The 19,595-nt window shown below is 40.3% G+C and overlaps 2 protein-coding genes across 6 annotated transcripts in view; one reads left to right on the top strand and one right to left on the bottom strand.

Annotated features, from left to right (window-relative positions):
* Positions 1 to 17,054, top strand: part of col17a1b (collagen, type XVII, alpha 1b) — a 37,505-nt gene extending 20,451 nt beyond the window's left edge. Inside the window, exons 31-58 of one of the 3 annotated variants that reach the window (XM_056471249.1) lie at positions 4,627 to 4,662; positions 4,775 to 4,846; positions 5,014 to 5,040; positions 5,141 to 5,176; positions 5,287 to 5,322; positions 5,407 to 5,487; positions 5,882 to 5,917; positions 6,044 to 6,127; positions 6,216 to 6,293; positions 6,386 to 6,427; positions 6,537 to 6,569; positions 6,689 to 6,748; positions 6,908 to 6,934; positions 7,023 to 7,067; positions 7,566 to 7,643; positions 7,727 to 7,774; positions 8,216 to 8,335; positions 8,459 to 8,566; positions 9,312 to 9,419; positions 9,513 to 9,629; positions 9,712 to 9,807; positions 9,944 to 10,081; positions 10,184 to 10,324; positions 10,526 to 10,711; positions 13,367 to 13,528; positions 13,614 to 13,694; positions 13,787 to 13,867; positions 15,942 to 17,054. In XM_056471249.1, the coding sequence (XP_056327224.1) occupies positions 4,627 to 4,662; positions 4,775 to 4,846; positions 5,014 to 5,040; positions 5,141 to 5,176; positions 5,287 to 5,322; positions 5,407 to 5,487; positions 5,882 to 5,917; positions 6,044 to 6,127; positions 6,216 to 6,293; positions 6,386 to 6,427; positions 6,537 to 6,569; positions 6,689 to 6,748; positions 6,908 to 6,934; positions 7,023 to 7,067; positions 7,566 to 7,643; positions 7,727 to 7,774; positions 8,216 to 8,335; positions 8,459 to 8,566; positions 9,312 to 9,419; positions 9,513 to 9,629; positions 9,712 to 9,807; positions 9,944 to 10,081; positions 10,184 to 10,324; positions 10,526 to 10,711; positions 13,367 to 13,528; positions 13,614 to 13,694; positions 13,787 to 13,867; positions 15,942 to 15,985 (2,201 nt within the window). In that variant the 3' untranslated portion in view covers positions 15,986 to 17,054. Of the gene's footprint in view, positions 1 to 4,626; positions 4,663 to 4,774; positions 4,847 to 5,013; positions 5,041 to 5,140; positions 5,177 to 5,286; positions 5,323 to 5,406; positions 5,488 to 5,881; positions 5,918 to 6,043; positions 6,128 to 6,215; positions 6,294 to 6,385; positions 6,428 to 6,536; positions 6,600 to 6,688; positions 6,749 to 6,907; positions 6,935 to 7,022; positions 7,068 to 7,565; positions 7,644 to 7,726; positions 7,775 to 8,215; positions 8,336 to 8,458; positions 8,567 to 9,311; positions 9,420 to 9,512; positions 9,630 to 9,711; positions 9,808 to 9,943; positions 10,082 to 10,183; positions 10,325 to 10,525; positions 10,712 to 13,366; positions 13,529 to 13,613; positions 13,695 to 13,786; positions 13,868 to 15,941 lie in introns of all 3 variants that reach the window. The other 2 variants (XM_056471250.1, XM_056471248.1) reach the window with 2 other exon arrangements.
* Positions 17,055 to 17,950: 896 nt separating this feature from the next.
* The window catches only part of slka (STE20-like kinase a), a 45,997-nt gene continuing 44,352 nt past the window's right edge, over positions 17,951 to 19,595 (bottom strand). For all 3 annotated transcript variants that reach the window (XM_056471028.1, XM_056471029.1, XM_056471030.1), the window contains one exon: positions 17,951 to 19,490. In XM_056471028.1, the coding sequence (XP_056327003.1) occupies positions 19,344 to 19,490 (147 nt within the window). In that variant the 3' untranslated portion in view covers positions 17,951 to 19,343. The remainder of the gene's footprint in view (positions 19,491 to 19,595) is intronic.

Raw genomic sequence — 19,595 nt, 5'->3', positions numbered from 1 at the left:
CGATCGTCTCCGTTCCTATCAACAGGACACCATCACCCCCTCGTCTGCACTCCTCCAATCGCCTGAGTCAACAGCCTCTCCAGAACCAGAACCCATGATAATAGAGTCTGGAAGACTGACATCAGCGGAACGACAGAGGAGGCTGACCCGGGGTCTGTGTCTATACTGCGGTGTCAGTGGACACACCCGTATGGAGTGTCCCCTTCGTCCCATTCGGACTTCAGTGAGTGTATTCAGTACGAATATTGAACAATGTAAACCACTTACTACCACCGTACAAATAACTACTGCCTCTATTTCTCTCCTTGTCACAGCCCTCATCGACTCCGGGTCAGCAGGGAACTTCATCTCCCAATCCCTCTGTCGTCAACTCCACCTCCGTACTGAGGCGTCCTCGCATATATACCAGATACAACCGATAACCCAGTGCACTCGATCTTCGACCCGTATCCATCGACAATGCGAAGACATCCTTCTTCAAGTGGGGCTGTTACATCAAGAGAGGATTCAATTTCTGGTTCTGGAGGGTGCAAATATGGACATCATTCTAGGGCGCCCGTGGCTGGTGAAGCACGATCCCATCATCTCTTGGGGCACAGGAGAGATAAAGAAATGGGGATCTGGATGTACACCTACCTGTTTTCCAAATCTCCCTCTTCAAGGTCGGAACCCCATTTCTTTGTTTGCAACATCGGTCGAGAGCCCTCCTGAGAAGCAGTCTATCCACATTCCTAAGGAGTACAGCTCCTTTCATGATGTCTTCTGCCCCAAGAGAGCTTCCCAGCTACCGCCGCATCGGCCATGGGACTGCGCGATCGACCTAGTTCCAGATGCCCAGTTGCCAAGAGGTAGGATCTACCCGCTCTCGCTTCCAGAGAATCAGGCAATGGAGGATTACATAAGGGAGGCTCTGAGTCAGGGGTACATACGTCACTCAAAATCACCAGCCGCCTCAAGCTTCTTCTTTGTGGCCAAGAAGGACGGAGGGCTGCGTCCATGCATCGACTACAGGGTCCTAAATAACGGTACAGTAAAATACCGATATCCCCTTCCTCTGGTACCAGCCGCTTTGGAACAGCTCCGAGAAGCTAAAGTCTTCACTAAATTGGACCTCCGCAGCGCGTATAATCTGATAAGAATACGTGAGGGGGACCAATGGAAGACAGCATTCGTGACCCCTACTGGCCACTATGAATATGAGGTCATGCCTTACGGTCTGGTCAACGCCCCCTCCGTATTCCAAAACTTCATTCATGAAGTCCTCCGGGAGTTTCTTCACCACTTTGTAATAGTGTACATAGATGACATCCTCATTTACTCCCGGAGTGAGGCCGAACATCGCCAACACGTTGCGGAGGTCCTACACACATTGAGAGAACATCACCTCTACCTCAAAGCGGAGAAATGCTCATTCCACCAGAAGTCGATTCATTTCTTGGGATACATCATTGATCAAACCGGTATACGTATGGATGGGAAGAAAATTGAGGCTGTTCTATCCTGGTCAGAACCCACTTCCATTAAGGAGCTCCAGAGGTTTCTTGGGTTTGCTAACTTTTATAGACGGTTTATCAAGGACTACAGCAGGATTACATCACCTCTCACTAATCTCCTCAAGGGTAAACCCAAAGGACTGGAGTGGACCAAAGAAGCAGCCGCAGCCTTCCGCCTTCTTAAGAAGGAGTTCACAAGGGCCCCACTCCTGACTCATCCTGACCCAAATCTCCCTTTCGTGGTGGAAGTGGACGCATCCACCACCGGCGTCGGGGCAGTATTATCTCAACATCATGATACACCGCCCCGACTGCATCCCTGTGCCTATTTCTCTCGGAAGTTGAGCCCGGCGGAGCAGAATTACAGCATAGGAGACAGGGAGCTGCTAGCAATCAAGCTAGCCTTGGAGGAGTGGCGTCACTGGTTGGAGGGAGCCAAACATCCGTTCCAGGTGATCACAGATCACAAAAACCTCCAATATATCAAAGAGGCCAAGAGACTATGTCCACGTCAAGCCAGATGGTCACTTTTCTTCTCACGTTTTGATTTCTCCATTTCCTATCGTCCAGGACCCAAGAATCTAAGAGCAGACGCTCTCTCTCGTTTACACGAGCATCACGATCATGAAGAACTCCCAACGAAGATTCTTCCCGAACACATCTCCATTTGTCCGATCACCTGGAACGCTCCTCCAGTCGTTGCCACTCCGGAAGCCCCTGCTCCGCCGGGATGCCCTCCTCATCGGCAGTTCATACCACCTGAACACCGGGTAGATCTGATCCACTCCTTACATACCTCGCTAGGCACTGGACATCCAGGGATCAACAATACTCTCTCGCTAGTATCCCAACGATTCTGGTGGCCAAACATGGCAAGGGATGTGAGGCAATATGTTCAGGGCTGTAAGGACTGTGCCCAATCCAAGAGCCCACGTCATCTACCCGCTGGAAAGCTCCATCCCTTGCCGATTCCGAACCGTCCCTGGTCACACCTAGGAGTGGACTTTATCACTGATCTCCCTTCGTCAGAAGGTAATACCTGTATTCTAGTCATAGTAGATAGATTCTCAAAGTTTGTCAAACTAATCCCTCTGAAAGGTCTTCCCACAGCCTTTGAAACAGCCGACAATATCTTTAATCAAGTCTTCAGGTCATTTGGTATTCCAGAAGATATTGTGTCGGACAGAGGTCCACAGTTCATCTCACGTCTATGGAAAGCCTTCTTCAAGCTCCTAGGTGTGGCCGTCAGCCTCTCTTCTGGATATCATCCCCAAACCAACGGGCAGACAGAGAGGAAGATTCAGGAGGTGGGACGGTTCCTGAGGACCTTCTGCAGTGGTCACCAGAGCTCCTGGAGCCAGTATTTGGGCTGGGCAGAATATGCCCAAAATTCACTGCGGCAACCCTCCACCGGACTCACGCCATTCCAGTGCGTCCTGGGCTTCCAACCACCGCTCTTTCCCTGGGATGGCGAACCATCTGATGTCCCCGCAGTGGATCACTGGTTCCGGGAGAGCGAGAGAGTCTGGGACGAGGCTCATCAACATCTGCAGAGGGCAGTCCGTCGAAGCAAGGTAACCGCCGATAGAAGAAGGTCTGAAGAACCCAGATACACACCCGGACAAAAGGTGTGGCTATCCACCCGGGACATACGCATGCGACTGCCCTCTCGCAAGTTAAGTCCCCGATTTGTTGGTCCCTTCACCATCGTGGAACAGGTTAACCCCGTCACCTACAAACTACAATTACCCTCTCACTACCGTATTCACCCTACATTCCACGTATCACTCCTGAAACCCTATCACGATCCTGTTCTTCCCTCCACAGAGCCTGACCACGAAGAGGAACCCCCTCCTCCACTGCTCCTAGAAGAAGGAGCCGTCTACGCAGTGAAGGAGATCTTGCGTTCCCGACGTCGTGGTGGCCAGTTGGAGTACCTGGTGGACTGGGAAGGGTACGGCCCCGAAGAAAGGACATGGGTTCCCAGAGCTGATATTCTCGATCCTAGTCTCATGGTGGAGTTTCATGAGAGCCACCCTGAGTTCCCAGCGCCTAGAGGCAGAGGGAGACCACCACGGCGTCGGAGGTGTCGGCCCTCAGGAGCGGGCCCTGGGGAGGGGGGTACTGTCATGGATTGGTCAGGCTCTCACGACCCCCACTCACAAAGATCACCATCACCTGACTTCTAATGAGCACACAGCTGCATCACATTCACGAGCACCAGATAAAAGCACAGCACTCCAGTCGCTCATTGTCCGGGCTCGTCTCGACGAAAGCGGACAACTGAGCGACCACTCAGCGTAGTCATCCTCAGCTAAACAAACGATTTACTTACCTGTTCTCTTTGTATTCCTCCTAGTCTTCCTGGTCCTCCCGAATCGTCCTGTCTTCCAGTCCTTCCAAGTCTGTGTCATCCTCTGTCAGCTGTATCTGGTGTGTGCTGTCCATCCTCGTGTATTCCTGTTACCCAGCCACGGAGGAAAAGACCCCAACATCATTCCTGATCCTCCTGGCTATCCTTCATGTGCTCCTTGTTGTCATACAATAAACACCCTAACGTTTCCTTACCTCTGTCTCCTGTCCGCTTCATAACAGTATGAGATCATATGTTCATATAATTATTAATCACCTGTTTCTAAATGGTCTGCCTCTAAAAGTGAGGAGGATGTATCCCCCCTAGTTGCTACACCCCTGCAAATAACAGTAAAAAAGGACTATATTTTAAATTAATGTTATTTTTCCCATGTTTTTTACAAAAAAAATATTAACCAGCACAAACTTTTCAGAAATGCTGATCATTGAGGGTTTTTATAACAAAAAACGAGCATATTATTTATGACGGATCATGTGACTCTCACAACTGGAATAATGGCCATGACACAAATAAATCAATTTAAATATATTTAATTATATAATTTATTTAAACTACATTTTAATGATAAAAGTTTTGTGGATTTTATTTGTTGGTTAAATTAGGTTATATGATTGAGTAACATCACTTTATTGAAAATTCCAGTCTTGAACTAAAAGCTCCATTATTGAATGGTCCTCTATAATGCAGCTCTTGGATTGGTGCAAAATCTCTTATTAGTGATTTTACTCGAGTAATAGTTTTTTTTTCTTTTAATACTAGGGCCTCAAGGAACTGATGGTGAAAAGGGTCAGAGAGGTCAGTGGCATTTTTAATGATTTTGAGCAAAAGAAATCAGTATGTTGTGTCCTATATTGGCATGTTATTTGGATCTATATGTGTATTTCATACAAGTTTTGCTCATATTTAGGTGAGCCAGGATCGATTGGGTTACCAGGAATCAGAGGACCACCTGGGCCACACGGTGATCCTGGTCAATCAGGTAAAAACAGCACATACAATGCTACTTTTGATAAATGATCTTGGGCAGCACAGTTCCCACATGATCAAATAAAGTGAAATAACTAAAGCTATAAATATAATGATGAAAAGATCAGGTGCACCGTATGTGTATCTTTATCTTTTTTATGTGGTTATATTTCATATCAGGAACTCCAGGGATTCAAGGACCTCCAGGTAACCTGCAGTTAAATGTGTTTTTACCCAATTGATGAACCTTTACTAATATATGTTTGAAGATTTGATAATAATTATGGTTTGCTTTCTTGCCTAATAGGTCTACCTGGCAATCCTGGTCAGCCTGGATCTAAAGGTGTGTGACTTTTAGTTTTACCTGTTGTCTAATTGTTGGAGATTAGAATATCCATATGTGTACAACTTTGTCTAAAAATGTCAAAATGAATAACCTGAAAACATTCTCAGGTGAGACTGGTGAGGCTGGAAGAGTGATCAATGCAGGTAAGTCTAAATGAAAATCTAAAACAAGTGCACAGTGAAGAGTTATAATCTTACATTTTAATGCGAAATGATTTGATTTTACAGCAGGTTCCTCCTCAGTGGCAATTCCAGGACCGCCTGGGAGCGCCGGTCCTCCTGGCCCACCTGGATCTCCAGGACTCTCAGGTACTTTGACACTGAAACATTATTTCACACATATTTTGATATTTAATTTTAACAAAAGTTGTTGAAACACAAGCAAATAATACACTTTATATGCATGTAAAATCTATTTTGTAGATTTAATTTAATAGGGTGACCAAAATATCTTGGGCATAATATTCATTTCACACTATTAAAAACAAACAAACCAACAAAAAACAAATTAAAAATACAACAAAGTCAATACTGATTAACAAATAAAAATGACTGTGCCAGGTATGTTTGTTGATTAACAGCATTTTAAGCATTAGGAAGAATGACAACTTCACACACATGATTTTTAATGCATTCTGACTGTCCAATTAATGACTGTTCAGCTACTGTTTGATTTTATGTTATGTCTGCTTTATCACACTAGGTCCCGTTGGCCCTGCTGGACTTCCTGGTCCTCCTGGTGAATGATAATTTTGCTTATATTGTGCTATATTACAAACTGTATATACAAACTGGGTATATATAATATGGATGTGAGTAAAATACAAATTATACTCAAAATGACCTAAATAATTTATTTGTCCAGGTGTTAAAGGTGATAAGGGAGATCAAGGAGAGCCGGGTATTGGTGTGAACACTGGTGAGACTTTGGTTTCAACGAGAGCAGAAAGTGAGTGTTTATTAAATTATACATTTTTACACAATAAACATTTGTAGCTTACAGAAATACATTATTGTTGATTATCTGTCATGTTTAGGACAGTATGGTGCTGTTAATGTTGGTGGTACTGGACTACCTGGTCCTCCTGGTCCACCAGGGCCCCCTGGACGTCCAGGTGCAATAACTTTATTGATTTTGTTTGTTTTGTGCCACATATTGTGTAATAAATGTGGTAAAATCAAAGAAAATGTACTTGTCTCTCTATAGGGGATTCTAGACCAGGTCCACCAGGACCACCTGGTGAGCCAGGTAAAACAGTTTATACAAAATTGATAATTATTTGCCACTTATCACACTAACACAAATTAATACTTTTCTACAGTTGCTTAATCTTCTTTTTTTTATTGCTGTCTTGCAGGATATGGCAGACCTGGTCCTAAAGGAGAAAAGGGTGAGCCAGGAAACTTTGTGCCTAATTCAGGTTTGGTTATAACATACATATGATGTTATAATTTTTTTAATTGTTTTAAAGTTTTTTTTAAAGTCAGTTTCTGAATGGTTTCTATACAGGAACATTTTTTGCAGGACCACCTGGGCCGCCAGGGCCCACAGGGCCTAAAGGACCAACAGGTGAGTCTAACCCAGTTTAGTTGATTCTATTTTTTGACCTTTCTTTTAACCTATCACTAGAAAATTAGAAAACATTGAAAATAAATTTCAGAAAGTTACAGTATTTAACTATTATCAGATATCTAATTAAATATATATATTTATATATGCAAACATCAGGTCCCCAAGGTCCACGAGGATACATAGGTGAGGTTCTCTTCTTCACACAATACCAGAAGAATTCATTTGAATAGTCAGATCACCACTGTATTTGACATGTGCCATTATTTTTTAGGAGAACCAGGACAGCCTGGCCTTCCAGGGAGTTCCGGTAGAGTTAGTAAGTTAAAAGTTTTTTTAATTCAATAGACACATGACATTTGCAGAAACACATGCTAAAAACTGTTTTTTTAAATTATTTTGTTATGTTTTTTTTTACGTTTATATTAGAATACATAATTACTGCATATAATATCTAATAAAAATATCTAAACTTCTATTGAAAACATCTGCGCAAATATCCAGAGTGTACACTTAAATGGGAAATATTCATGTCATGTTTTGACCTGGGAATATATCACAGTATCCAAAAACTAAAGAATTATTAAACTGGGACGAAACTTCAAAGACACATTTAGGCAACACCTGAGACGTATTACACCTTTTGAAAAGGAAATAATCGGACCTCTTTATATTGTCAAATACTGAATGATTATATTTTGTGTGCCTGTGTTTTCTGTTAATTGAAAGATTGTTAAGAGATTATAAATCATCTTATATATAGCTTTTTAAATGCATATATAATTAATATGCAACTTATCATTTTTCCCCTTCAAAGTTTCTGAGTATGGTGTGGCTCAAGGGCCACCTGGTCCCCCAGGCCCTCCTGGACCACCCGGTCGAGAAGGCCGTAAAGGTAAAAACCTTGAATAATGTTGAGGACACATTCTGTGCAGGTATATTATCATCTACAGTATGCTAATTTGAATAATCCCACAGGGGATCCAGGAGTACCAGGTACATCTACCTTCCAAGGAGAGTCAAGAGGTAAGACTTTCATTGATCTAAGAAAACAAATCAATGTTTATTTTATATTCTATTACTCTGTCACTTCTCTAGACAAGAACTTGTAACTAAGCTTTTTTGTCCACTGAAACCAATGATTCACTGACATAAACATAATACATGTAATAACGATATTAATGTGACAAAATATAGGGATCAAATTCAGTTGTACAAAGAATGTTATACTTAAGGTTGTTTATATTTGAATGTATTTAATCTACTCTGACTTGACTATCTATTAGAGATTCTAGACCAGGTCCACCAGCACCACCTTAAAAGTTAGATCAGGTGTGGGATATTCTTGGTTTGGAAATAGTGGACCCACAGTAACTAATTAAGAATATGATTGATCTCTAATTGTATCATACTTAGATTAGTAGTGTAGACACAAAGTTTTAACTCTAACTTTTGTATCACTTCTAGTTGCAGCTTCACACCAGGGACGGCCTGGTCCACCGGGACCTCCAGGTCCACCAGGTGCTCCAGGTCAATCCAGTGGATCTGCTGCAGATTATCGTCATTACATTATGGAGTATATGCAGAGTGAGTACTGTTAATTAAATCAGGAGCTCCAAACCTGTTCCTGTAGAGCATTTTTAGGTCCAATGATAATAATTCTGCTTCAGAAGATAATTTCTTCATGAATGTGTGATGTCTTTTCTGCAGGTGACAGCATGAGGCAGCATCTGTCTGGTATTCAAGGGCCACCTGGTCCACCTGGGGCTTCAGTGTCTGTAGAGGATGTAGCATCTCGGGTCATAGCTTACATTCAGCGTGAGTCAAGAAGCACCCTGTTCTGTAGTTGTGTGTAACCTGGCTTGCTTAGTTTAGGCTGGTGGAGCTACGCTTTAGTGGAGCTGCTCTACTGTGGATCAATCTCCAACAGTGACATTTGTATTAAACTAAACTGAACTGAACCTCCACAATGTCATTTATACTAAACTGAACCGAATCAGTGTAAAGTGATCTAGAACTACACCGGGGCAAAGTGGTAGCACAGTGGGTAGCGCTCTCGCCTCACAGCAAGAAGGTCATGGTTCGAGGCTCTGCTGGGTCAGTTGGCATTTCTGTGGAGTTTGCATGTTCTCCCCACGTTCACGTGGGTTTCCTCTCACAGTCCAAAGACATGCGGTACAGGTGAATTGGGTAAGCTAAATTGTCCGTTGTGTATGTGTGTGAATGAGAATGTATGGGTGTTTCCCAGTGATTGGTTGCAGCTGGAAGGGCAGGGTTCATGCCGCTGTGGTGAACCCAGATTAATAAAGGGACTGAGCCAAAAAGAAGATGAATGAATGAATGAATGAACTACACCGGCATTCTACCACTACTCTCCTGCCTGCTTGATTTGCTAAAATGTTCCATGATCTGCAATATTGCTATGGCTTTTTATTCTCTTTTCTTCATCTAGATGTTCATCTATGTTCTTAGGCACATTGTAACAGTGCTATGAAATGAACTGAATTGTAGTGTTAAACAAATGAATGTTGTTGCATCTGTGGTAAATATGTACTTGTTACAGGCTCTGGAATCAGTGGTGGCAGCATTAGCCAAAGTGCTCAAGGTCCACCAGGACCTCCTGGTCCACCTGGAAGCATAACTGCTGATTACATCATATCCCTTTTACAGAGTGAGTAAATCGTGTCTGAGAAACCTTTGTACTAACATAGTATTAATTTTAGATGTGAGAAATTAAGCCAGAGACTTTCACTTTTGTGCTCAGGAGAAGATGTAAGGCGTTATGTTGCTGGACCTCCAGGGCCACCAGGTTCACCGGGGATTAGTGGTAGTTCCTTTAACACACAGGAAGTTGCAAACTATGTCATGAGAATGATGAATGGTATGCCTCTGAACTGAATCTTCTGACAGAGCTGCAATATATTGAATTCTGCTGGTCTAGTGACGTTTGTAACTGTTTTTAGAACAGGGAATGATAGGCAGATCTGGACCACCAGGCCCTCCAGGACCACCTGGCCAGCCAGGAGCCACCTACAGCGACATAACTGCTCTGATTCAGAGTATGTGATTCTGCTTAAAATGCCCTTTTATTTATTTATTTTTAATGTTAATCATTGTATTCTAGATGTCATTTTTAATTGTTCAATGCTCATACAGAGTTTCCGTTACTTACATTCCCTTTGAATATGTTTAAAGGGTCAGGGATTGGTGGAAGCATTGGACGTCCAGGGCCTCCTGGTCCTATGGGACCACCTGGTCCACCCGGTGCCTCAGGAGGCAGTTCCTCTGCAGTGTCAGGTTACTCACTAGAGGACATCCAGCGCTACCTGCAAAGTGAGTGTGTGATGAGTATTTATTGTACTGTCTGATACTTTGTAAATGTATATTGTACTGTTTTATATACTTAAAAAAACTATGTGATTCTATGGTATGCAGAATCTGGTTTTAGGGGACCTCCAGGCCTACCTGGTCCAGCAGGACCCCAGGGTCCTCCAGGAGACACAAGGGGCCTTGTATCATATACAGGATCTTCTGCTCGAGAACAAATCCGTACTGAGCTGCAGGACTACCTAAACAGTGAGTGTTACTCACCACATGCTCTAATCTGGAAACTGACACCTCAGTGTAACTTTACATTAGACACTTGCACTTGGTGAACTTTTGGCTGATTTAACTAGTGATCATATTCTCCTACATTCTAAGATTATAAACTTCACATATCACAGGTTTGTCTCACTAGTTGCTGCAAACATTTTAAAAAGTATCCTTCCTACCTAGGTGACACTATGAGGCGCTACGTTCAAGGTCCACCTGGGCTGCCTGGACCCCCTGGTCAGAAGGGTGACCGTGGTGAACCTGGATACAGTTATCAAAATGGCAGAAACCAATATCGCTATGGCACTGAGATCAGTGAACCAGTGGACTACTCCAATGTTGCACTAAAAGTGACTGATTACATTAAGGGTGCGTACATTATCATTCAATTCCTGTCCACGGGTTAAATATATACTGTAATAAAACAGCTTTAGCACAGGGTAGTCATAAGAAATCAGGTACAGGAACTAGCCAGGTTTGTCTCCCAAGAACTAAAATTTTCCCTTTGCCCATTTTTATAGTTGCATTTGCATTGTCAGTCTGAAGGGACATATACAGTTGAAGTCAGAATTATTAGCCCCCCCAGTTTATTTTTTTTCCCCAATTTCTGTTTCTGTTCGGAGAGATTTTTTTTTTTTTCAACACATTTCTAAACATAATAGTTTTAATAACTCATTTGTAATAACTGATTTATTTTATCTTTGCCATGATGACAGTAAATAATATTTGACTAGATATTTTTCAAGACACTTTTATACAGCTTACAGTGACATTTGAAGGCTTAACTAGGTTAATTAGGTTAGCTAGGCAGGTTAGAGTAATTAGGCAAGTTATTGTATAACGATGGTTTGTTCTTTAGCCTATCAAAAAAATTAGCTTAAAGGGGCTAATAATTTTGACCTTAAAATGGTTTTAAAAAACGTAAAAACTGTTTATTCTAGCCGAAATAAAACAAATAAGATTTTCTCCAAAAGAAAAAATATTATTAGACATACTGTGAAAATTTCCTTGCTCTGTTAAACATCATTTGGGAAATATTTTAAAAAAGAAAAAATAATTCAATGGGGGGCTAATAATTCTGACTTCAACTGTACATACACAATTGATGCAAAGTTTTTATTGTGATTTATGGGTTACTTGCTAATGGAGGTGTAATGTAGATGTAAAAATTATACTTTACAGTGTGTTATGTAACTGTGATCTGCAAAGGTTACATTTGTCATTGTTTGTTAGACCAACCAACAACAGGTTATTCAATTAACTACCATTCACAAGTCCCTTACCTTGGACTAGGATATTGAATCATAAAGTGTACTTCCAAAGTTTATGATTCAAGGCTGTTGCCATGTCTTGAACATAATGAAGGACCAAAATCAATGTTTGGATGGCATAATTATCGAATAATTATCGTTCTAAAGCAGCTTTAAAAGGTGCACATTATTACTACATTACAATCAAAATCAGAAAAGTTAAGGAGTTGTGTATAGAGTGGACAGTATATACACACAGTTCACCTGGAGTAATAGGTTTAGCAGTTACCTTCTGTGAACCGCAAAGATTGCCTTTTTCTTATCTGATTGTCAAAAATCATTTAGACATTAATTGCACTGTTAGACCACTGAGAAAAATCATGCTAAGACCCAACAAACAATTTTGTGTTTAATAGACATCTAAACGTAGACAGTTTGACTAAAACAAGGCTAAACTTGGGCTGTCAGTGAAAATCTAATAGACATCTAAGAATAGTCCAAAACTAGACTAATCGACAAATAGACTCTATATGTGTAGTCATTAATTTCTGTTTATTTGATGAGTAGTCTAGTTTTGGCCTACTCTTTGACGTCTATTAGATTTTCACTGACAGCCCAAATTTAGCCTTGTTTTAGCCAAGACGACTACTGTATGTTTAAACGTCTATTAGACATCTATTAGACATCTTTTTTCAAAACAGAAAATGCTTGCTGGGGAACAACTACTTTCAAATGAGTTGATACCAGTATCCACATCGGTCCTCTACTGACATTTGAGTGGAGTGAACTCACTGTCATGGTTCAAGAAACCCATCTAAAGTGATTTAAGCACTGTGATGCAGTGTGTTATTCTGCTAGATGTAGCCATCACAAAATGAATACACTAAAGGCATTGAAAAGATGGACATGGTCAGCAACAATACACTGTCTGGCTGTGTTTAAAAAAGAAAATATCCCCAACATTGTTGCACCATTTACATTTAAGCAGACATTTATTTATACAAAGCACCTGTGAGAACACACTCGCTGCAACTGGGGGTTTGATACCCTCCTCAAGGAACTCAGCTCAGCTATGGTATTCAGGGTGGAAGAGAGTATTAGATATTCACTTTCCCCACTTACAATCCCTGCTGGTTATGGCACTCAAACCTGTGACTTTTGAATCCCAAGTCCAGCTCTCGGCTACGGTTGCCCTGGTGCCGCATCACCCCCAGCAGTCTGAACCAAATGTTGCAGCAGGATTTGAGACTGACCAGACAAGGCAACATGTTCATAATCTTCTACTGCACAATACTACGGAGCACATCTGAGCATAAGTTTGTGTTCCTATCTGACAGGAGCAGCACAGTGTGTTTTTAGTTCATGTGTGTTTAGAAATGCTCTTCTGCAGACTTTGACTATAACGAGTGGTTCCTCTTATTCTGATCATTCTCTAAATCCTAGAAATGGGTTTATAAAATACTGTGATTGATAACCATGCCACGTTCTAAGCTTTTCTTTCAGTCTAAAAATTGGTTTGAACTTCAGCAGATCGTCTTTAGACTGTCTAAATTATTATCGTTAGATGAGTAAATATTTAATTAATGGAGTTGATGATAAAGTTAATCTAATAAAGAGTAAATTACATAAGAATCCAGCCACCATATTTATGAAAATACAGTAATAATAGGCAAATCCATCAAAGTGCTGGCCCTCTGTAGTGGTGCAGGAGCACACTGGATGGATAGCTGGTCCATCACAGGGTTAATTAGCAACTCTCAATCTTTTTCCTCAGATCAAGGTCTGCTGCAGGACCTGACAGAGGGATACTGGAGGTCACAAGCAGGAAGCATCCAAGGACCCGCTGGGCCTCCTGGTCCTCCTGGCCCACCTGGGTACAGCCGTGTGATTGGCGCCTATGGGAACGTGACAACTGATCTCATGGACTTCTTTAGAAGTTACTATTCACTTTGTCACAAATGCTGATTGTGCATTTAATCACTGTTGCATTACTTGTTCCTAAACATTATTTATCTTTTCAGCATATGGGACCATCCCAGGGCCTCCTGGCAGGTCAGGGCCCAAAGGAGAAAGAGGATATACAGGACCTAAAGGAAATAAAGGTGCCGTACTACTTGTCATTCAAATAGGTTTACTGCCCAATTAAACATGAAAGTCAAGTGCTATCATTTTTATATTACTATATGATCTACAGGGGACACAGGGAGCTCGGGGATACCTGGCCTCCCAGGACAAAGAGGACCGGAGGGACCAAGGGGAGAAAAGGGTGAAAAAGGTTAATCAGTTTGCAGTTTTGTTTGTTCTAGAATGATGGGGTTGGGTGATGTTGACCAATTTGGCATCGTACAATGTCTAATGTGAAACATCGCGATGGATGATGGGATCATCGTCGTAGATTGCGGTGAATTATTTATGAATAATAAATTCATAACAAATTAATTATTTGTAGCCTACCATTTCAACTACCTGACCAGCATGGTCTTTGCTTTACCCATAACCAAATCATAAACAAATGAAGATAAGTTACACATAAATTACCATCTGCCAATTACTTTTTCCATGGGACTCTGGCATGAATAGTGATCGATGTTGTTATAATGGAGCCGACAAACTTGGTTGGTCAAAAAGGTGCACAACCAACTGCAACCATCCAACAATATCTGAGGTTTTCACTAAAATTACTAAGTATAAGCGTGAAAGCGAAAGACTAAAGCAGTGTACTGACACTGTGACACGTTACCTGATAGATTCAAGACTGAAGAGTCGTTAGATAGAGACCTAATGGCAATTAATTAAATATCACATTTAACAACTATAGTGAGACGCTATTCAGTGGGACATCCTTGATAACCTGTCCGACGTGCACTGCCCTCTGGGGTTTTGTGCTCAAAGCACCCGCTGACTGTCTGGAGCTCAGACGAGCGCATATGCTGCAGCGCATGTCAGTGTTTGTGTCTGTGTGGTCACGTGATGTGCGTTTTCAGCAGTATAGTGTGGACAGAGATCTTTTTCGAAATGCTAGATGAAACGCCAGTGTGGACGTGGATCATTTTTGTTCTAAAATACCTTTTTAAAACTAAGACGTATTAGTGTAAACGGCTCGGCTTTATGATGGAATCGTCTATCAACCCAACCCTAGTTTACAAAATTTGTAATACAATAATCTTACTATGAGTCTTGAAATTAAAAGGCTTGAAATAAATAGAAACTATAGAAGTCTGCTGTTTCAGTAATGTGACTGAATGTACACACTCTTATCTAATAAATGAACACCACAATGCAAAGCAAGATTAATGTTGGTCATTTTTTTTCTTTTTGACAACATTTGACTTTTTCATTAACAATATTGTGCTGTTCATTCATTAGATGAGCAGATCAGAGCACATGCATTCATAGTTTGCAGTAGACTTGTCAAGCTTCTGTTTATTGTAAGCCATAGCCTACAAACATTTATGGACCTTATTTTCATTTATGAAATTAAAGGGAAAGTTCACCCAAAATGAAAATTCTCATTATTTACTCACATTTCAAACCTTTAAGTTTCTTTCTTCTGGGTTTCTTTCTCTTTTCACAAAACACATTTTGAACATATATTTACTCAGTAGTTTTTTTCCTCTCAAAAATCAGGGTATATACAGGAACCAGAGAATAAAATTCAATACCTTTTAAGACCATTTTTAAGAGTCTTTCTATACATTTTAAGACCTCACACCACTTTAGGTTTCAATCGGTAACCATGGAGACATTTTAAATTAAATAGTATTATCTAAATACTAAATGTAAGAAACTAATCCTAAACTTAAACAATATTTATATATGGGTGCCAATAACAGCAGGAATAATGGTGTTGCCTTGGTTACGACAGTAAACAAAGCAGTGTGATGTCAAATCTAGCAGGATTTTAATCAACTTCATAAACTACACAAGATTGTAAACAATATTTGCAGATTAAATTCAGGCAAACTTTAGCATACAACTATACACTGTATAATCAAAACTGATACAAAATTTAAAACCTTGTAAAGTAGCATTTTAATACTTTCAATAAGGGCCTTAAATTTTTCTATATTGATTTATCAACTTCGAATACTTTAAGACCGTTCGGACACCCTGTAAATGATTACTGATTTTCAGCTTTTTTCTCAAAATATGTGTTCAACAAAAGAAGGAAACTTATAAAGGTTTGGAACCATGTGAGGGTGAGTAAATACACATTTTTGGGTGAACTATCTCTTTACCACTGTTTTGTGTCATCAACAACTATAAATGATCAAATGATAATGGATTTCTTAACAGTGCTGGACCCAGTCATCACTCTAATATGCATGTATCTCCATGTTGAACTTTAGGTGAGATCCAGACTGGCAGATGGATACGAGCAAACGGAGTGTAAAGGCTCAAGGATTTGCAGAAGCACAATTTTGCGGATGCACTGACAGCATAAAAGAAATCATGTTTTTAAGAAGATTAATGAATAAACTAGCCTCATTTTATGAAGTAATGCAGCTTAGAGGCTTGTTTGGTACCTATTTACCACAATATACCATTTTATAATCAAACAAATGCATGCAATATAATAATCCATACATTCCAAACTTTTTTCAGGTTTACTAATGTGGGTTCACGACATTTGTCTTCATTATATAATATTTAATTGATTGTAGCACTTAAAATGTATACTTTTCACCTAATAGTGTGCTTTGTAGTTGTATTATTATAATTTTTTTTGTTTTGTATTGTACAATTTTTTTTCTATGAAACAAAATGTACCTTAAACACCTGAGATTGTTTTACACATAACAAATAAAGATCCATTCAAAGTGTATCAAAGAACAAAAGTATTTTACTCCTACACAATATGATACTGGGTAGGAGAAAATCATAGACTGTAAAAGATATAGACGTAGTATCCGTGATGTAGCTTCATTTGCACTCTTCAGAAACCTATGGGTGACAAGTAGGCATGGCCAACTGTCGCCATTTTGTTCGGGCGTCATCGGACGCAAAGTTAACAGGTGGGGAGGATAATACATGTCCATGCACGCAAACACATGCTCTTTGACTGCAATGCCCATGCCATCACTTATCAATCGATATAAAATTATAATTTTCATATTTTAAAAAAATTATTGCATACTGACAACCGGGAAAACTCCCTATCATAATTATATGTGTAAATGTGTATATATCTCTAGCTCTGGATGGCCAGTCCTCCACTGCACCTTGGTCCCACATTCATTTCAAAGGAGCGCTACCCTGTACTAAAATGGCGGCTCTATTGACGCATTCCTTCTAATAGACAAAAACAGCGTAGGCGACATCTAATGTAAAAATCTATGCATTGTACCAACTGGGGGTGACCAAAAAAAGGGCAAAGAGGTGGAGCGTCAGTGGAGCTACAAATGCCAACTAGCATTTTGCTTATCTTTTGGAGAAACGGTTAATACTTCATTACCTGCGACTCATTTGTGCACACGTGCTTGGTTGTGTACTATATTAATAAAGTGTTTACTCTTTTAAAAACACTGTTGTAATACATTGAGCCACTAAACTTTGTTCTAATGACGTTTTTCTACAGGAGGAAAACGTGGAAACTCCCAAATCCTTCAAATATAGTCTGTGTTAGTAAATGCAAGGCTATTTATGAAATCCAGGCATAACACTGTATGACAACACTTCAGATGACTGTTCTAGAGCCTACAGCTAATCAATCTGTGACATTCTGGAGTGCATTACAGGTCTAAAGAAAATTATAAATGATAAATGATTAAATAAACACATTTATAGATATGGTATATAAGTATATAATTTCACTCACCTGGGAAACGGAGGCCACGTGAATGGTTTGAGAGCACAATTAGGTGCACACAGCATGCCATATCATCTGATAATTGTAAGAAATAATTCCAAAAGGCAATTAACTCTGTAAAGCCACATAAAACAACATAAAAATACGATGTATATACCGAGCTCAGCGGCTAATCAGCTGGAATCAGCCGAGGCGACATGAAGATGACTAGCAAGACCTAGCAGTCACTCAAGTGGCCACGCATGCAGACTTAATATAACTTGAAATGGATGAGTTATAAAAAAAAAAATTATTCACCCCCTCACAGTTGTCATGAAGTGCAATATTAGCTTTATACACCAAAACCATCTTTTGTACCAGGCTGTAAACATGTTTTTATCAGCTGTAAAATTGGCCAATTTAGCATAGCAGTCAGTGAACATCTGGAGCTCCTGGAGGCAGCCCCTAAAGGCGAGTCGATGAATTGAGTTTCAGTTACTTCCGTATTGGCTTCCCGAGGGAGAGTGGGATGTTAACTCTTGGAGAAAATAAAAACACCAACCAATCAAAGAAAATACAATGAGTTTTATTTACAGCATTATTACAGTATATCAATGGACAAGCATTTAGATACATAAATTGACCTCGAAAATGCATCAGATATTCCACCAAAGTGCTGCAGGAGGTTAAGGTCACTGTTCAGCAGTATGACACTGGGATATCGGCCACTTCTCTGTCTCCATTTGTGCAAACGGTTTAAAACCACCTTTTGTAAAATGCATCGTCGGTTCCAAGAGTTTATGTCTGGTGAAGTACAGCATTTGGGATTTATCTCAGCATGCAAAAAATATATGAGCACAGCATGTCATATATTATGGCTAAGATATAGATGTGTGACTTCTTGCACGAAACATATTATCAAAAATAGAGCTTGAATCAGATGAAAAGTCCTCAGTGAGCAACAGCGAGACACGTTCAGGCCTTCCCACGGAAACACTTTTGCAGTGGACTATTCCAAATGCAGCCCAACATTTGACTATCAAAGCATGTGTTCTTCAGTGATAATAAAAAACTAAAACGAATCAAGATAAACGATGTAACGTGCAAGTTCATATATTGACGAAACAGGAAAAAGAACTAACAATTAAAACCTTCAGTTCAATCCATAAATAAATCTTCGAACGCCATATATGAAACATTCAACAAGGCAAAGGCGGCCCCCTTCAAATTAACTTGCTCATAAAAAAAAAACTCGGTACTCTGGACCACAAAGTGACTTGACCAAATGAGAAATTACATCACCGTATACAAATATTTGGGCACTCATTTTTTTTTGCTAAAGCACTAATAAGATCACTACTGCATATGTTCAAATTGTTTTAAAGTGTCATCATATGGGTTACATTCCTTGACTGCAAATGGTTTCAACCATAATGCAAATAGTAAAAGCTAAAAAGAGTATTTTTGTTTTAAAAATAACTTTGCATGGACGTTAAAACGGGCATATAACGACATGTAACAGCGGATACGAGACCATAACGGCACTGAAACGTAATTTAGTAGCTGTGCAAAACATTTAGACAATTAAACGTCATGTTGTCCACGTGTTCTTTTAAACGTGACCTCTATCTGTGACCTTATGTTTGTTATGGGCTTTGCATCACGTGACCCTCATTAAGGCTGTTTTACGCAAATATTCCACAAAGACAAGATGATATTGCCTGAGTGTATTTGTTGTTGATTTGTGTTTATAATCTCAAGCACAAATGAACATGACCAGAAGACGACAAAACGAATATGTTAATCCATTGGATTTGATGTGGCGGAATCTGTCAAGGTAATGCATAAGCTTTGTCCTTTATCACTGGGAGATTTGAATCAGCTTCTCAAACCTATGCAGCTATTCTGATCTCATACCTTTAAAAGACTCCTGACTAGAAGAGATCTTGCTAGGTGGTGGAGGTTAAGAGCCGGAGGAGTGCACACTGGGAATGGGGTAGAATTTTGAGACTCTGCTCTGGGTGGTGGGATTGAGACATTCGGACTCTCCACTCATCTTAAAGAAGACTTCCTGCTCCTGGAGTTTGCGGGTGAACTCTTCCTCCAGAGCCTACAACAGTGCAGGAGAAAATCATACAGGATGTGTACTTGCAAATTCTACTAAAACATCATAATGTGTTACTATTCCAGAATACTCTGAATTATCCTACACATC

The sequence above is a fragment of the Danio aesculapii genome, chromosome 13 (assembly GCF_903798145.1).
Source record: "Danio aesculapii chromosome 13, fDanAes4.1, whole genome shotgun sequence".
Classification (NCBI taxonomy): Eukaryota; Metazoa; Chordata; class Actinopteri; order Cypriniformes; family Danionidae; genus Danio; species Danio aesculapii.
This window is presented reverse-complemented; position numbering and strand designations above follow the sequence as displayed.